Raw genomic sequence first — 16,383 nt, forward strand, 5'->3', positions numbered from 1 at the left:
TCACTTTATACCCCCCCAGTGCCTGGTCCAGAGAATGCTGTTAATTAATGTGTGCTCTGTCCCCAACCAGATTTTGAGCTGCCTGGGAAGAGTGGCTTTACCTCCTATCCACCTACTTTTCTTCTCCTACAGTAAAACTAGACACAAGATTGAGAGCAGGGTGGGAATGTAGATGAGCAATGGTTTAATTCAAGATTCAAAAATCTCCACTTCTGCATAATATCTTTATTTAGCTCAGGAAGATGTTTCCTACACATTTCTAGATATGTGGATATGAATTTTTCTATCACATTAAGTTAGTACCACCAGAGACACAAGCCTGAGTAGCTTTTACAGGTACAAGGCTCTGCAGGGCTCTCAGCCACCTAAGAGCGAACCTGCACCTGGAAGTGCTCACAGTGGGCATGCTTCATGGTCAGCCCATAGATGGGGGTCATGTCCACCTTCACGCCTGGTGGTATGCTGAATTCTACCTGCTGCAGCATGATGGCCAGGAAGAGAAAGACCTCGAAGCGGGCAATGTTTTCACCAATGCACTTCCGCTTGCCAAGGCCAAAGAGAATCACCTGCTCACTCAGTGCCTTGTTGATAGTGCCATTGGGGGTGAGAAAACGTTCTGGTCGGAACTCAGATGGGTCATCCCACAGTTTCCTGTAATCAGAGCGAGTAACTGAAGAAGCAGCTCAGAAGCAGGAGGTTGCACCCCAGCCCACAAGAGTAGGGGATAGGCAAATGGCCAGGGACAGCAGGGTCTGAAACTCAGAAGAGGGTGGAGTTTCAACTTACTGGTCATGGTTGATTTGCCACTGGTTCACAAAGACACAACGCCCCTTGGGGATGTAAAAGCCACTCAAATTTGTGTCTCTGGTAGTACTGGGGAGGGAAGAAGCTCAGTTAAGCTCAGGGCCACAATGAGATCCCTCTACCCCCCATACCATGTCCCTCCCACCAGCCCTGATCAAGTGCATGGACTGAGTAAGGCCCAGTATCAGGTAGAAGTTCCATGGGGCCTCACCTGTGGGGGATGGTGAAGGGGACAAAGGAGGAGTGTCGGAAGGTCTCCAGGATGAAGGCTTCCAGATAGGGCAGCTGGGGCCTGTCAGAGAGCTGTGGCTGCCGTGCCCTGCCAACCACTGTGTCTGCGGGGCACAGCGGACGGACAGATGAAGATGCCTCCCATACCACGGCTGGGTCCCCTGCACTGAGCACTTTGAAGGAGGTCACCACCTACCGAGCTCCTCCTGGATCTTTCTCTGCACACCGGGGCTTGTCACCAGGTACATGAGGCTCCAAGAGATGGCAGTTGTGACTGTGTCAAACCCTGGCCAGAAAAGAACAGAGGGAGAAGCTTGGTGGTTGATGGGGTGGGGCAGTTGAGTACAGGAAAGGCAAATGGGGTAGCTCATACCAGCTCCAAAGAGGTCCAAGACGACACTAACGATCTTCTCATCTGACAGCTGGATATTGGCGTTCTTATCCAGCTTCTTGTCCTGACAATGTTTGATCAGGCTGTCTGTGATGTCTCGGATGTGGCCCTGAGCACAGAAGGCCCACGGGTGAGCAAGATCCCAAACCCAGACTTACCTCTCCATCCAGATCTGGTCTCTTACTATCCCTAGTATCTTTGTTCAAGAGATGACACCCCCACTCACACACCCAAGGCTGCCATCCCAGCTTCTCTCTGCCTGACCAAGGCTCTCTCCTGCCCCAACTCAAGAGAAACCTGACAGACAGAGTCTGATACCATTATCATCTGGACGTGCTCTTTACCCTTGTATGTATCTATTGATTTCAGAGAGGAAGGGAAAGGGAGAGATAGAAACATCAATGATGAGAGAGAACCATTGAATGGCTGCCTCCTGTACACCCCCCCACAGGGGATCAAACCCACAACTTGGTCATGTGCCTTCACCGGGAATCAAACAATGACTTCCTGGTTCATAGGTCAACGGTCAACCACTGAACTACACTGGCCAGGCCTCTTTACCCTTTTCTCTCCCATGAGGCCAGGAGACTAACTTTTTAATTCTTCCTAGTCCCTATAACTGGCCTAGGGTACAGCATGGACTGGCTATTCAGTAAATATTGCTGTCTGTTAGAAGGATAAAAGGACTGGTCAAGAAAACGTTCTATTCCCCTCCATGGATGGAGTCCTGTCCATTACTAACTTCAAAATCCCAGGGTGAAGGCCCCTGAGAGTCTGCCAAACCCCATGCTGCTCCAGTTATCACTGACCACCTGACCCCTGACCCTACCTGCTCCTCACCACCCACCTGCCTCTCCCCAGTCTGTACCTTCTCAAACGTTTTATAGTGTTCCTTAACCATCTTTTGCATGAAGATGTAGAACTTCTTATTCACGTCCTTGAAGATACTCAGGGCAGAGTTGGGCAGGTAACGGAGGATAGGGAGGAAGTCAGCTGGGTTTCCGGAAGCAGCCACCTCCCCGAACTCATTACTCAGGTTGACTATACTAAGTAGCTCTTGATCATCATGGTCATAACGCTGACCAAAGCACATGGCACATATGACGTTGGCCACTGACACCACTACATACCTGTAGGGGTCAAAGTGTCCAACCCTTGCCATTAGCTCCTGGAACTTGCTGATGAGGACCTCAGCCTCCTTGCTCACATGCTCCTCCAAGTAGCAAGAAGATGAGGAAGTCGGGTCTGAAGCAATAGAGAAACTCTTCAGGGCATTTTGGGCCAGACGCCGGCGGGCAGCCCACACCGGTCCAGAGTCTGGGTTAAAGGTCATGCTCTGTCCACCAGAGATGAAGGTGAAGCTGTAGAGGTCAGGCCGGCCCTTGAAATCGTCGCCCTGCCGCACCAGAGCCTGCCGGATGGTGTCCAGGCCACTGAGCACCAGCACAGGTGTGCAGCCAATGCGGATCTCTAGCACGTCCCCATAACGCTGGCTCAGTCGTGACAGCGCCAGGTGTGGGTTCTTCCCCAAGGTCAGCATGTGTCCAAGCAGGGGCCAGCCCCAGGGCCCTGGAGGACTCTTCAAGCCTTTGGGGACCCCAGGCCTCCAGGCTCTGAACATCCAGAATACTAGGCAGAAGGTGGTGGAGGCCAGGAGAAGTTCTGTGGCCGAGATGGGGATGGAGAGTCCAAATACAGAAAGCATGATCAGCGTAGAGATGGCAAGGTGGCCACTGAAAGGTGGGCAGGAGGGAAAGATCAAGACATCATATAGGGGCATAGGAGGAACCCATGTCCTAAAGTATCAGCATGCTGATTAAGAGAAAACCTTATCTAGAACTGCTCACTGAGCATGAAGGGGAGGAGGAGGTGGGAGAAGCTATTGAGCTGCCACTGTGTGCCAAGAATTTCCATATTCTTCATTCAGTCCTGGCCACAGCCTATGAGATAGGCTGAGGTAAGGCTCAGAGAAGGTAAGTAACTTGCTCAAGGTCACATAGCCAGGAAGTTTTGGATCCACATGTCCAACCCAAATTATTTAATTCCAGAACACCCTCTCTTATTTGTGCACCAGTTTAAAACAGCGCTTTCCAACGTCACTTCGTGATTTCCATATACACCTGCACTATTATTTTCTTCACATTTTTTTAAAATCAACTTTAAATCTACCCACTTACCATCATCCCAAACAATCATATCTGTGTGAAAGTACAGGTTTGATTTTCCCCCTAATATATGTTAAAATAAACACATAATTGATATGCATCACCTAAATGCCCTTGAGTAATGCTCACCACACTTAGGGAAACACTGCTATTGGGGAGAACCAGGCATCATCCACTCCTTTGGGGAAATTGATCTTCAGAGGGTGCACTGATTTGGCTAAAGTTACCCAGCAACCAGTGACTGAGCTAGGATTCAGACCTCTTAGCAAAGTTCCCTGGGAGATTTTCAGCTCCTGTCATAGCTACCTCCCTTTGAAGAGTGTTCCCAGAACCCTCAGTTCTCTCCTGCTCAACTCCAGGGTCTAGGGTATCCTGCCAGACCCTGGAATAGAGTGGGAAGGGAACAGGGGATAAGAAGACCACTGCCTAAGCCACATGGCTCTCAGCCCCAGCTCTCTATTTAAAAGCATTTGGAGACCAGTTAGATTAAGGTCCCAGTCACAGAAATCTAGGCCAGAGTCTTTGTTGGGCTCAATTCTCACTGGAGAGCCATTCAAGACGGGGAGGTTGGCTGTATGGTTCCTACCTCAAGTACTTTAGCTGTCTGTGTAGGGAGGCTTCCTGGAGGAGCTGGATCCCAAAGCACACATACAAAAGTCCTGGCTCCCTAAGTGAACTGGGAACACTGCTAGGCCTTGGTATGCCATGGTGTCCCCTTGCACACATTGGGTGCCCCAAGGACCTCTAGCCATACTTAGTAAGATGGTAAGAGCCCAAGAGATATGTGACGGGTGAGTTACCAAGGACTGGTGGTCAAGCTCCCTGAAGCTGACAGTCTCTCACACTGCTCCCCAACAGACGCCAGAGAAGACAGTCAACGGGATAGGGAAGGCCTCTGGGCAGTGCCCGGGACTCTTGCTCAGATCTCTTGTCCAAGTCAGCACATCTTGGCTCTGACAAGCCATGCCTTGGGAGGGTAGAGCCAGCCAGGGGTAGCTTTTAGATAAGGCAGGTACAGCTGGTAAGAACACAACCTGCCCCCTCCATTCACCCTCACCACCCAGGGAGAAGCCCTCCTCATCACACAACCTGAGGAGAGGCTATATATGCACCCAGTTTAGGTAAACTGTGTTCTTATTCCACATAACCAGGTGACTCTGATGGGGAAGGCCCAGGCATTTAGAGAGCCACTGGGGGATAAAGCTGGAGTCTGGGTCCTGGAGCCTGAAAGGGGTCCTTCTGGATCTAGAGTTCTGATACTAGCTGTGGGACATTCAGCAAGTTCTGCCCTTCCCTTGGCCTCAGTTGCCCCTTTAGGGAGCTGGACTGCTTAGTCACTAAGGCCACTCCTAGCCTTTTTTGAGGTGCTAGATCAGTGACTACCTGGGAAGACCTGGAGGCATTAAAATGTTCCTTCTATTGGGAGGGAGGGGCAGGCCAGAAGTCCCAGCACTCACCTGTGGCTGTGAGGAGGTGCTGAACTGAGCTGGGAAGAGTTGTCTCAGAAGCCAGGACCCCAAAGAAGATCAAGGAAGGCTCCAAGCAACTGTCTGTCACCTTCAGGGTGAGGGTGAAGGCACAACCAACTTTATAGGCAGCTTGCCCGTGGCCACGCCCCTTGGCTCAGGGATGCAACTGAGGGAGGGGCGGCCTGAGGGGGAATAGTCGCTCTAGGGTGGATGGGAAGTGGGGGAGCGGAGGCACAGGGACCGGTAAGAACCCACTATGGGGACGCCTCTTCCATGTGCCGGCACGTAAAAGGGTGAGGGCTGGGGACACCTGGGGTCTCCAGTTCCAAGGCACCCCTTGGACAGCGCAGAGCCCAGGTGAGGCGGGGGTTTGGGGAGAAGTCCCAGCACAGCCCGAAAAGAGGGCATGGGAACGCCTCACCCTCATTTTTGTACCCACTGGACCTGTAAGTGCCTCCCCTCACTACTAGCGGACCGAGGCCAACCAGCAGGGGCGGGGCTGCCGGGTGGTGACCTCCTTTTCCCGGTTTACTGAGTCCGGGCTCGCGTGAGAAGCGCGGCGACCCTGCTCCCAGGTCACCGGGGCCGGAAGGCCAGCGGCGCCGATGGGCTGCCCTTTCCCCCACGCAGCGTCCCCAGAGCCCCGGCACCTAGCAAAAAGGTCCGCGCTCCCTGCCCCGGGAGCGGGAACGGAGAACGTGCGTTCTCTCCGAGCGCTCACACGTTACTCGGTACCGCCTCTAGGGGCCACCTCCCGCCGGGACCCACCCGCCCTCGAAGTTCCCTCCCGGCTCCCGGGTTGCTAGCGCTTTGGCCGGGCAGAAAAATCAGGCGGCGAGGGGGGCTGCTTGGCTAGCTCCCGGTTGGTGAGGAAGGGGTTAGAGAGAGGCCCTGGGGCCGGGCAGGGGAATGGGCCAAGAGACTGAGGACGGGGCGCCGGGCACAGACACCTCCCCAGGCTAGGGGCGCCGGGCACAGACACCTCCCCAGGCTAGCGTGCGTGTGTCTGGAACCTCCCTCCAGGGGGCAGAGGTCACGTGGCCCATCCCCCCCCCCCCCCCCCCCCCCGGCCCCACTTGGCCGGGGGTGAGGTGCCCGGCGGTTGCGTGAGAAAGCCTGGGAGTCCCGCGCAGACATCCAGCTGCTCATCGTCGCTGCCCTGGTGGGGTCCCGGCACAGTCACGCGAGCAGGGAAAGGGGAGCCGGGGCGGGCTCTTACAGGGTGGAGGGAGAGGAGTGGCAGAGCCTGGCAGATGTGCTATTGGATGTGGAGGTGGGGCGGTGCAAAGGGCCCAGGTTTGCGTGCGGAGCTGGGCCTTTGCCTGCAGGCGGGCGCCTGCGTGTATCCGTATTTTTGGCCCACGCCTGTAGCAGGACACGCAGCCCCAGCGTTGCCCGGCTCGCCTGTCTGGCTGCCTCCGAAGCTGTCCTTGGCCCCTGCCGAATCCTTCCCATGTGGAATGTCCAGGCACAACCTGTCCCCAACTAATCACAATACCGCCTCCCCCCCTCCCCCGCCCAGCCATGCTCCCCTACCCATCTAATGGCACCACCATCCCTGTGCTGGCCCAGGCCAGAAAACAGCCGCATCCTGGCCCCTGACCTCCCACTCCGCCAGATGCCACTTAATGCATTGCACAAACATTTCACCAACCGCCTACTGTGAGCCAGGTACTGTTCTGGGTGCTGGCGATTGATGTGCAAGTGAACAAACTGACAACTTCCTGCTCACATGGAACTTAAATTCTATTTCGGTGGCGGGAGGGGGGCAGATAAGCACAGAGAATATCAGAGGGTGACAAATGCTACAGAGAAAAAGCAGAGAAGGGGTAGGAATCACACGGGGGCAGAATGCAGTTGAAAATAGGGTGGTCAGAGAAGTCCTCACAGAGAAAATGACACTGGGCAGAGAGAGAAATGTGGACTCAAGAATCAAGGTGCACAGATACCAGGAGGAAGAGCGCACCTTGGAAAGGGAACAGCACGTTCAAAGGCCCTGAACAGTGGTTCTTGAGGGAGGGGCAGTACCATGGGCACTGGAAATGTACAGTGTTTTGTGACTGGGAAGTTCTGCTGAAATTTAGTGCCCCCAAGGGGATGGGATGCTCATGGGACATCCCTGCCCCAAGTGCAGGGAGCACGCTGTTGAGAAAGTGGAACTTCCTGTGTGAGACGGAGACATTGTAGAGTCTGAGTCAATGAAGGTCACTCTGGCTTCTATGCTGAGAATAGGCAAGGGCACATTTCTCTACATCTGTCCAGCCCCGCTGCCACATTGTCCTGTAGGTCCTCATCATCGCTCCCCAGAGTATTAATGGCCTCCAAACCTAGTTCCCATTTGCCTTTTACTCCCCTCAATTCTTTTTCCACCCTGTCGAATCCAAAGTGGTCTTTTCAAAAATGCAAAATCTCATTCCATCACCACCTTGCCCCTTCATTAGCTCCCATCTGGGTACAAACAGGATCTTTAGCAGAACCTATCAGGCCTATCAACCTCTACTTCTAATTTCCTCTTGTTTAAGTCTCAACTAAACACCACTTCCTCTGGGAAGCCCCCCTGAATCCTCTCCACAACAAGTTAGGTGTCCCCTGGTCTGTTTCCAGCGCTTCTCCATGGTAATACTCAGAACACTTGACCCTTGCTATGACTCCGACCCAACCTGTCATTCCTTCCTCTATGCCCAAGCACAGAAAGCCAACCTGTGGGTAATTGATCTGATAAGCCAATTTCTTGCAAGATATTAATAACTGGTAAAGGAATTAAATCTAGCTGTATTATGCCCTGGCCAGTGCTGCTCAGAAGTTAGAGCATTGCCCTTGCACTGAAGGGTCATGGGTTCGATTCCCAGTGAAGGACATGCACCTGGCTGCAGGTTCCATCTCTGGCCCCTATCGAGGTACATTCAGGAGGCAACCAATTGATATCTCTTTCACATTGGTGTTTCTCTCTCTCTCTCTCTCTCCCCCTTCCACTCTCTCTAAAAAAAATCAATGGATGAACAACAAACATGCATCTATCAACAAGTGAATCTAAGAATCAAGTGAATAAATAATCTTGTGATCATAATAGAATCAGGGACATAGAAAGGGAATGGACTGACTATTCTTGGGGGGGAAAGGGGTGTGGGAGATGCGGGAAGAGACTGGACAAAAATCGTGCACCTATGGATGAGGACAGTGGGTGGGGAGTGAGGGCCGATGGTGGGGCGGGAACTGGGAGGAGGGGAGTTATGGGGGGAAAAAAGAGGAACAAATGTAATAATCTGAACAATAAAGATTTACTTAAGAATCTTAAAAAAAAAAAATCAATGGAAAAAATATCCTTGGTTGAGGGTTAACAACAAAAAATCCAACTGTATTATGACCAGGGTGATGCTGAGCCCAAAGTACTGATGCTATAATGGTGGAATTTAGGCAACAGAACAGACAGGAGACAAAGGAACTATTGCTGGGCTTCCAGTTCATCCAGCATTGTTCCATTCATCCCTTCCTCTACATCTATGGCTCAGCCCACAAAACATGATGATACCCAAGAAAGCTCTGCCCTTCAATCCCAGTTGGAGCAAGAGCCACAGAAGAGAAAGAACCTGCATGGAAGCTGTGACAAGGAAGTGGGGAGGAAGGCACTCCCAGATTCCTTAGCGTCCGCACCAATTCCCAAGCTTTAGAGAATCACAACTTGCTCATCAGGATGAGAGGACCACCTGCTGAGGCTCCTGACCAAGGATCCAAAAAACCTCTTTGTTTGATAGAAGAGGCATTGTTTTGCTCACATTCTCTAAGGGACTCTTTTTTAAAATATTTTTTTTTCTTGATTTCAGAGGGGAAGGGAGAGGGAGAGAGAGATAGAAACATCAATGATGAGAGAGAATCACTGATCGGCTGCCTCCTGCACACCTGGGCATGTGCCCTTGACTGGAATCGAACCTGGGACCCTTCAGTCCACAGGCGGATGTTCTATCCACGGAGCCAAACTGACTAGGGCATTTAAGGGACTCTTGATCCCAAATAAATTCATTAGCTAATTAAGCCAATTCCTTTCCCACTTTTCAGCTGGAGAAACTGACACCGGAAGGAGAAGGCCCAAGGATATATGGCAAATCAAAGCAGAGTCCAGAGCTCTAGCCTTTGCTTCCAGGCCAGGGCTCTTCCCACCATGATTTATTGTCCCAGAGTACCAGCAAAACACTGGGAGGCCAAAGGGGTACAGCCTTAGCCCCTGGGTCAGGGCTCCCATCTCCCCATACTCCTGGACATAAGTCTGGTGCAATGAGGGTTAAGGAAAGCATTGCACTTCTCACCCAGTCCTATCTCCACAGAACAGCTCCCCAGATGGTGGGGGTGCTCAGGAGCACTGGGCAAAGAAAGAGGGAGACAGGCAGGAGGTTAGAGAACCTTGGCCAGGAGCTGAATAGACAATTCTGGGTCAAAGTTTGCATGCCTTTGCGTGAGAAGCTCTTTGGCTGATTCCCTGGCGATCAATACCAGGAAAACAAAGTAGGGAGCAGAGACGGCTCTGGGCTGGGGGGATAGAGACTGCTGAAGGTCTTGACCCAGCAGACTGGTCCAGCTTAGAATCTGCAGTCAGCAGCATTGAGGGCTATGTGGCAGGGGGATGGGGAGAAAGCAAAACCCACAACAAAGCTCTACTGCATGGTGGAGGCAGGACATACAACCCATGTTGAATCTAGAAATACTTCAGGAGCTGTGAGAAGCTGGGATGGAGGGAGCAGGTAAAGGGACTCTGGGAGAGTGGGGGACTAGAGAAGCATTATGGAATATGAAGAGTACAGGAAGGACATTTCTGGCAAGAGGACAGGACATAACAAGAGCAAAACATGGGCGTGGGAGGCTGGGTGAAGCTGTTTGAGAAGAATACAGTGTGAGTGGTTGTATAGAATTAGGACTTGCTTCCCAATGTGTTTTCACACACACACACCAGCCACCCTCTATCCCACTTGACCTCTGAACCCCAAGCGCCTTCTCCCTCTTATGTTGGGGAGCAGGAGAGCCAAAACGATTTGATTTGCAGGATCCAGGGCTCAGTGTGGCAGTCCCCAACCCAACCCCAGCTCCCTGGCTCTTAGACTTGGTCTAAGCCTGTTGTCCTGATATAAATATTAAAAGTGCCCTCTTTCACTCTCAAAAGAGTCCTGTCTTGAACATTCGATTATGTGGTTATGCTAGTAACAGTGGCCATCTGAGTGGTATTGTATGCCCAGCAACCATTCTCTCTTCTTCTGGTAATATCACTTCTGTTCTTTAGCCCACACCTATTCTTAGCCAATAGGTTTGATGGAGCTGACCACACCCCAGACTATACGGGTGCATGACCCAGGCCTGGCCAATGAGAAACCAACAAGGGTTTTTCTGAAATTGTTGGAAAAGAGAGGTTCTCTTTCTGCAGGGTAGTTAAGCTAATTTGAAAATAAGTCTGGGCTTACCAATGGCCACCTTTAAAGAAAGCCTACTTTATAATGATGCCCATTCAGGGGAAAGCAAAATGGAGAGGTGGAGAGAGAGAAAGAATTGATGACATTGAGCACCTAGATCCAGTTATTTCTGAAGCCAATGAGGTTCACCCACAGAGCATATCTGTTATATGAATCAACATCACCACCACCTTCTCCCTTACCTCATCCCCTGTCCTTTCCATCTTCACCTCTTCTTCCTCTTCTTCTTTTAGTAGGAGTTGGATTTGAGGACTTACAGCTGAAAGACTTATAACCCAAACCTGCAGGCCAGAGAAGCTTACCCCGCAGTGCTCTCTGAGACAGCCCCAAGAAAACCTGGACAAGTTGGACAGAAGATGAAGGAAGTTACCCTTGTTTGGTTGCTTCCCACTGGTCTGCCAAAAATGCCACCAACAGCACCCCTGTAGGAAGCAAATTTTATCTCCAGAAGACTCCATGGTGGTGTTGAAGAGTTGTTGGCTGGTGATTGCCTGAGGAGAACTCTTGAGTGAAGCAGAGGTTATCAGCTGAGACTGTGCTGGAAGCAGAGCTCAACCCCCTTGTCTGCTGGGAGCTCCTTGGATAGGGGATGCCCAGGAAGAAAGCAGATGTCATCAAGTTCCTGGTGCCCCATTTGCTGTCCCAGCTCCTCGCTGAAAAAGAGATGCCATTCCTTCCCCAAGTTCAGGATGGGCCAAGTTGAAATTTTCAGAAGGAAGTTTATGATGAAATAGTCCTTACAATAGCCTGCAAGGCCCTTCCAGATGTGGCTCCCATGACCTCTCTGACCTCCTTGCCTATTACTCTCCCTTCCCCAGTTCATTCCTCTCCAGGCACAAACACCTCCTTGATGTTCCTGACATACTCCAGGCAGATCCCTACCAGCCTCTGTCAGGGTCAGTTCCTACAGGAAACATAAGACTCAACTGGGTTATTAAAGAGAGTTTAATAAAGGGACAATTTACAAAGCTATGGGAAAGTTTTAGAGAAGTTAGTAAGGGACAATGCATCACCCCAGGGTTAGCAACAGCAGAGCTAGATGTGGTAAGAGGAAGGAACAGAAAGCAGAACCCAGAGAAGATGGCCATAGAGGGACTATAGAGAGTAGCCGTGGTCTTCAGTAGAGAGTTGCAGCTGGCACACAAAGACACTACAGGGAGAGAGCAGAGCCTACTCTGACTTCACTCTATTCACGCCCTCTGATGTCCCACTTGTACCTTCTTTCCATGGATTGAACTAATTGGAAGCCAGAGGGTAAGGAGCCCATTACTATAATACAAAGAAGTCAATCCTGCCCAGCCAGTGTGGCTCAGTGGTTGAGCATCAACCCATGCCCCAGGAGGTCTCTGGTTCAATTCCCAGTCAGGGCACATGCCTGGGTTGCAAGCTCAATCCCCAGCAGGGGGCAGGCAGGAGGCAGCCGAGATCGGTGTTAATGTTTCTCTCTCTTCCATGTTTCTATCTCTCTTGCCCTCTCTAAAAAAAATCAATAAAAACATATATTTTTTTATAATTACTGTTAAAAAAAACAAGTCAGTCCTCCAGAACCGAGAGTAGAGGGGTAGAGAGTGAGTCTGGAGAAGCAAGTAGAAGACATCTAGCACTCTGCCTCAGGGCATTTGCACTTGCTGTTCCCTCCACATGAAAACTATCCCCAAACCCTCACGTCTTGCTTCCTCAGATATTACCTTTTCCATATGCCTTCCTTAACCATTCTATGTAAAACTGTTACCCTGACTCATAGTCTCTCTCCCTTTCCTTAACTTGATTTTTATTTGTAGCACTTAGAAACTTCAGACTTTACTCTTTCATATTGTGTATGGTCTATATCCCTCAACTAGAATGTAAGCTCCAGCAGAGCAGGGGCTTTTGCCTGTTTTTTATCAATCCTTTATCAATACAAGCTGGCACATTGTGGATGCTAAATGAATATTTGGTAAATAAATGAATGGAAACATGTCAAACTCTCAAATAGGAAAATACACCAAGTTTGACATAGCAGAGGCTTGGTGAAATTCTGGGTCCAAATTGGGTCAGCCCAGATATTTTCTTCAGCATCTGCTAGGTGAGTGTCATTTTGCTGCCAGAAGACAGACATAGTCCTGTCTTAGGAAGCTCATCACAACCTGGCCCAGCTTAGGCATCCTGCCTTATACCACCTTCACTGCTATCCAGGATCAGCATCCGAGCTAGGCCTCACTGCTGAGCACATGGTCACAATCACCAGAAATTCACAACCTCTTTCAATTTCAAAGCCTCCTGGTTTCTCTCAACAGACTACAGCTCCTCTCTCCACAATCTGGCCCCACAACAATAATCAGTAAACAGCAGGTTTTATAAATGCTCTCAGCAGAGAGGGCTCTGCAGGATTGAGACAGGAGACCTCCATGGGTTGGTGGGTGGGAAGGGCTGCAAAGATACAGACCCTGGAATACTTCTCAGAGAAGGGAGAGGAGTGGCCCAGAGGTTCTGGGCTGGCTCTAGATGGAGGGTAGTAGAGATGAAGGTAGACCTTCTTTTTCCTTTTTTCTCTTCTTCTTTCAATACTATCAATTTGGTTGATTATACCCATATTATATATCAGAACTTGATTAATTGTGCCCAGGTTGGCAATACCTTATTGCTGGGGAAATGTTTTCCAGGCCAGTGTGTTGTGAAAGCAGGTCTGAGGACATGCTGACTTCCTGAAGGGCATGCTCAAGGCCATGCTAATGTTCCAAGTTAAAGACGCCCTTTTGTATATTAAACACAAAGGTTTGCTGTTAGTGACTGTTCTTGAACTCTCATCAAATCAGGGTCTCTGAGGAACCTACTTTGTCAGCCAAATGCTTCTGGATGTGCTTCTTCAGTCTCTGCTAAGAAGATGGTGTCATTTAGACCTATCAGGGCACAGCCTGGCTGTCCCACCAACCAGTGAAGGGCCACTCAACCAACTTGGGGACCCTCTCCCAACTGTTCCACCACCTGTAGACATCTAGTAGCCATCTCCCCACCTTGATTTTTCCTTCTTCCCAACACTCTCCCCGCTCCCATTTTATCCAGGTATCCTCCATATTCCTTTCCAGAGCTATGTGCTTTGTGCAGAGGTTGTCCTCAAACTCCCAGACTCAGGCAGTGGTCCTGGCTGGTCTGAACCAGTCATCGTGGCCTCAGTTGCCTTGTTGGTGTTTGGATTAAACTTGGAATCTGTGACATGATTCTGACCATGCAGGAGAAATCTGGTGGGATAGCTTTTAGGAAAGGTTTTCTCACTCTTACAAAGGATACATGGCAAGAGATGCACTCTTGCCCCTCTGGCCTTTGTCATGTCTGGATGTGATGGCTGAAACTCAGTAGCCATAAGAGAGCCAGCCTGGGAGAAAGGCTGACCTTCCAATGATGGTGGAGCAGAAATTTGCAAAGAACCATTTTATTTTATTCAGTGTCCTTGCAAGAAACAGGTCCATTCAAACTGGTCATTGAGGAGAGTTTAATAAGGGGACTATTTACAAAGGTGTGGGCAAGGTATAGAGAAACCAAGACAGGATAGTGTGGTACCATATGATTAGTAACAGAAAGGAGCCCTCATCGTCTTGGGCTTGAAGGGGTAAGAAGAAGAAACTGTTCCAGAACCCAGAGAGAGAGAAACTGTAAGAAGAGAAGAGCTGCCTTGCAGGAGCTGTGGCTTACCATGGTGACTTTGCAGGGAGGGTCTAAAGAAAAAATATCCCACTCTCACTCTCCTCCCCTACTTCCATCTCATGCCAATGCTGTCCATTGACTGAATGCAACAAGAAACCAAAATATGGGGGAGCCCCTTGACACAGTTTGCAGAGGTCAGCCTCTCAGTGCACACAGCAGGGCAGAGAAGCAGGGGGAGTAGAGGATTTTCAGCGCAACCTGGGTCTGCAATTACCTCATCCCTCTGCCTGCCTGCTAGTTGTAAGTCTCCTCCCTGAAAGCAAGGCCTGTCTTACTCACTGCTGTAAGTTTCCTCTGAGAACAGTGGAAATAAAACCAAAGCAATATGGCACTGTGGTGTAAAGGCCATGAGAGAGCTATGCCCAAAGGAAGAGGATCTGAACCAGAGTAGGGGTCAGGACACTCCAGAGGAGATGGGCTTGGAGCTGACTTTTGGAGGATCTATTTTAATGGATGGATGAGTGTTTTGTCATTAATGCATCATTGTACTGCAGTATGAATTAGCATTTCTAACCTGGAAGCAATGCATTTCCTTCAGGGTGTTTGTTGGATGGGGAAGAAGTAGTTGGGAGGGAACAGCATGTACGAATGCACAAAGGCAGAAAACTAAAAGAATTATAAGATGTTCCCTCTGATGGGTGGAAAAAAATGCATGAAAGGGAGGGAGGAGTAGGATAGGAAATGAGGCGAGAAGAGTAGGAAATGGCTCACATGCTGAGCTTAGATGTTTGGAGTTGGTTTTAAATGCAATTTCAGAAAGTTCACTTGGGTGGTAGTATGGAGCAGGGTTTAGAGAGGGATGAGGTGGGAAGGGCTCCTAGAGCTATGCTGGCCAATACAGTAGCCAGTAGCCACAAGAAACTACTTAAATTTAAAATGAAATTGAATTTAAAATTCAGTATGTCACTTATACTTGCCACATTTCATTCAACAACCACAGGTAGCACAAACAGAGAACATTTCCACCATTACAGAAAGTTCTTTTGGACAACACTGGTCTAGAGGCAGTGAGGCCAAGTAGGCGGTTCCTGCAAAAGTCCAGGTGGGAAGTGAGAATCTGAGAAGCTGAATGCCACAGTAATGGAGAGAAAGGGTCAGACTCAAGAAGTACTTAGGAGGCAGAATCTTGAGAATTTGTTGGGAGGTGACAGAGAAGCAATCTTCAAGGATTCCCAGGTTTCTGGCTGCGGCTGTGACCCAGAGGGAAGATGTTTGAGCAAGAAAATGAAATGAACCATTTGGTCATATTGAGGATGGGGGCCTCTGATTGAAACAGGCAGTGAGTGAATTGGAAGTCCAGGACTGAAGTTCCAGGTCCCTACCCAATAGATTGTGAGACTCCCAGCTCTAATTATTCACCTACGCTTCCCACAGCAAGAATAGCCACAAAGTCCTTCCTCTGTATCAGGTCTGGGCTGAGATGAATGCATCTCAGCCTCTGCCCTCAAGGGGCCCTCCACCTGGATTAGAGTTTGGGTTAGGGATTGGCTAGCCCAAAACTAGCTGCGACAGAGGTAAGAATGGAATAGTGAGAATGGTGAAGGGCACAAGGGAGGACCCGCCCCACTAAGAAGAGGAAGGGGCTGCCAATTGCTGCAATCTGGCCACCTGGCCTGGCTGATGAATGTACACTGAATAAATATATTGAGTGACCTAGGGGTGCTCTTTACCCTTCCTCTCCCCTTAACCTTAGTCACACCCTGCCTTTCCCTGGGCTCCTTGCCTCTGAATAGTGAATTCTGAATGTGCCTCTCCCCTGCACCATGCCCTCTGAATTGCTTTCCCCCACATTCTGGCTCTGAAGAAAATTACTTAACATCTCCAGGACTCCATTTCATCAACTACAATATGAGGCTAATGGTAGTACTTACCTCATAGGGTTACTATGAAGCTAAAACAGAGATGCCCAATGTAGATGCTCAATAAATTTTAATTATAAGAATTATTTGCAATTTCCATAAAACTAATGCAGGAAATGCCTGAAGCAGAGTTTTTGCAAAGCTTCTGTGTAGGTTAGCATTCTTACTTATGAACAGCAATTGACTCAACAGTCTTTTTCTGAGTACAAGCTGTGTGTCATCCTTGTGCTAGAGACTAGAGATATGAAGGAAAGCAGAAGTTACCTCAACCTTCAGGGAGCTCACAGTCCAAAGGGAGACAGTATGCTGGGTACTGTTGAGGAGGGCAGT

General features: G+C 49.8%; 1 protein-coding gene across 2 annotated transcripts; it reads right to left on the bottom strand.

The window, feature by feature from the left end:
- Positions 1-205: 205 nt before the first annotated feature.
- Positions 206-5,463, bottom strand: LOC118675915 (cytochrome P450 1A1). Of its 2 annotated transcripts, XM_036348868.1 has the most exons (8): positions 5,049-5,463; positions 4,392-4,558; positions 2,295-3,159; positions 1,409-1,535; positions 1,232-1,321; positions 1,016-1,139; positions 787-873; positions 206-651 (listed from the first exon to the last, which is right to left on the bottom strand). In XM_036348868.1, exons 3-8 carry the CDS (start codon positions 3,129-3,131, stop codon positions 366-368), a joined length of 1,551 nt encoding a protein of 516 aa, XP_036204761.1. In that variant the 5' UTR covers positions 3,132-3,159; positions 4,392-4,558; positions 5,049-5,463; the 3' UTR covers positions 206-365. The 2 variants fall into 2 exon arrangements, with proteins under 2 accessions (XP_036204761.1, XP_036204751.1); XM_036348858.1 differs by lacking the exon at positions 4,392-4,558.
- Positions 5,464-16,383: the final 10,920 nt, after the last annotated feature.

Source organism: Myotis myotis, unplaced genomic scaffold, assembly GCF_014108235.1.
Source record: "Myotis myotis isolate mMyoMyo1 unplaced genomic scaffold, mMyoMyo1.p scaffold_m19_p_1, whole genome shotgun sequence".
Lineage (NCBI taxonomy): Eukaryota > Metazoa > Chordata > Mammalia > Chiroptera > Vespertilionidae > Myotis > Myotis myotis.

Bases quoted from the DNA above. Each gene is read 5' to 3' on its own strand.
- LOC118675915 (XM_036348858.1), bottom strand. From the start codon at position 3,131: ATGCTTTCTGTATTTGGACTCTCCATCCCCATCTCGGCCACAGAACTT. The intron at 1,536-2,294 runs GTACAGACTGGG...TTCTGTGCTCAG, and splicing joins ACTATAAAACGTTTGAGAAG to GGCCACATCCGAGACATCAC. The intron at 652-786 runs GTAAGTTGAAAC...CTCTGATTACAG, and splicing joins TGGCAAATCAACCATGACCA to GAAACTGTGGGATGACCCAT.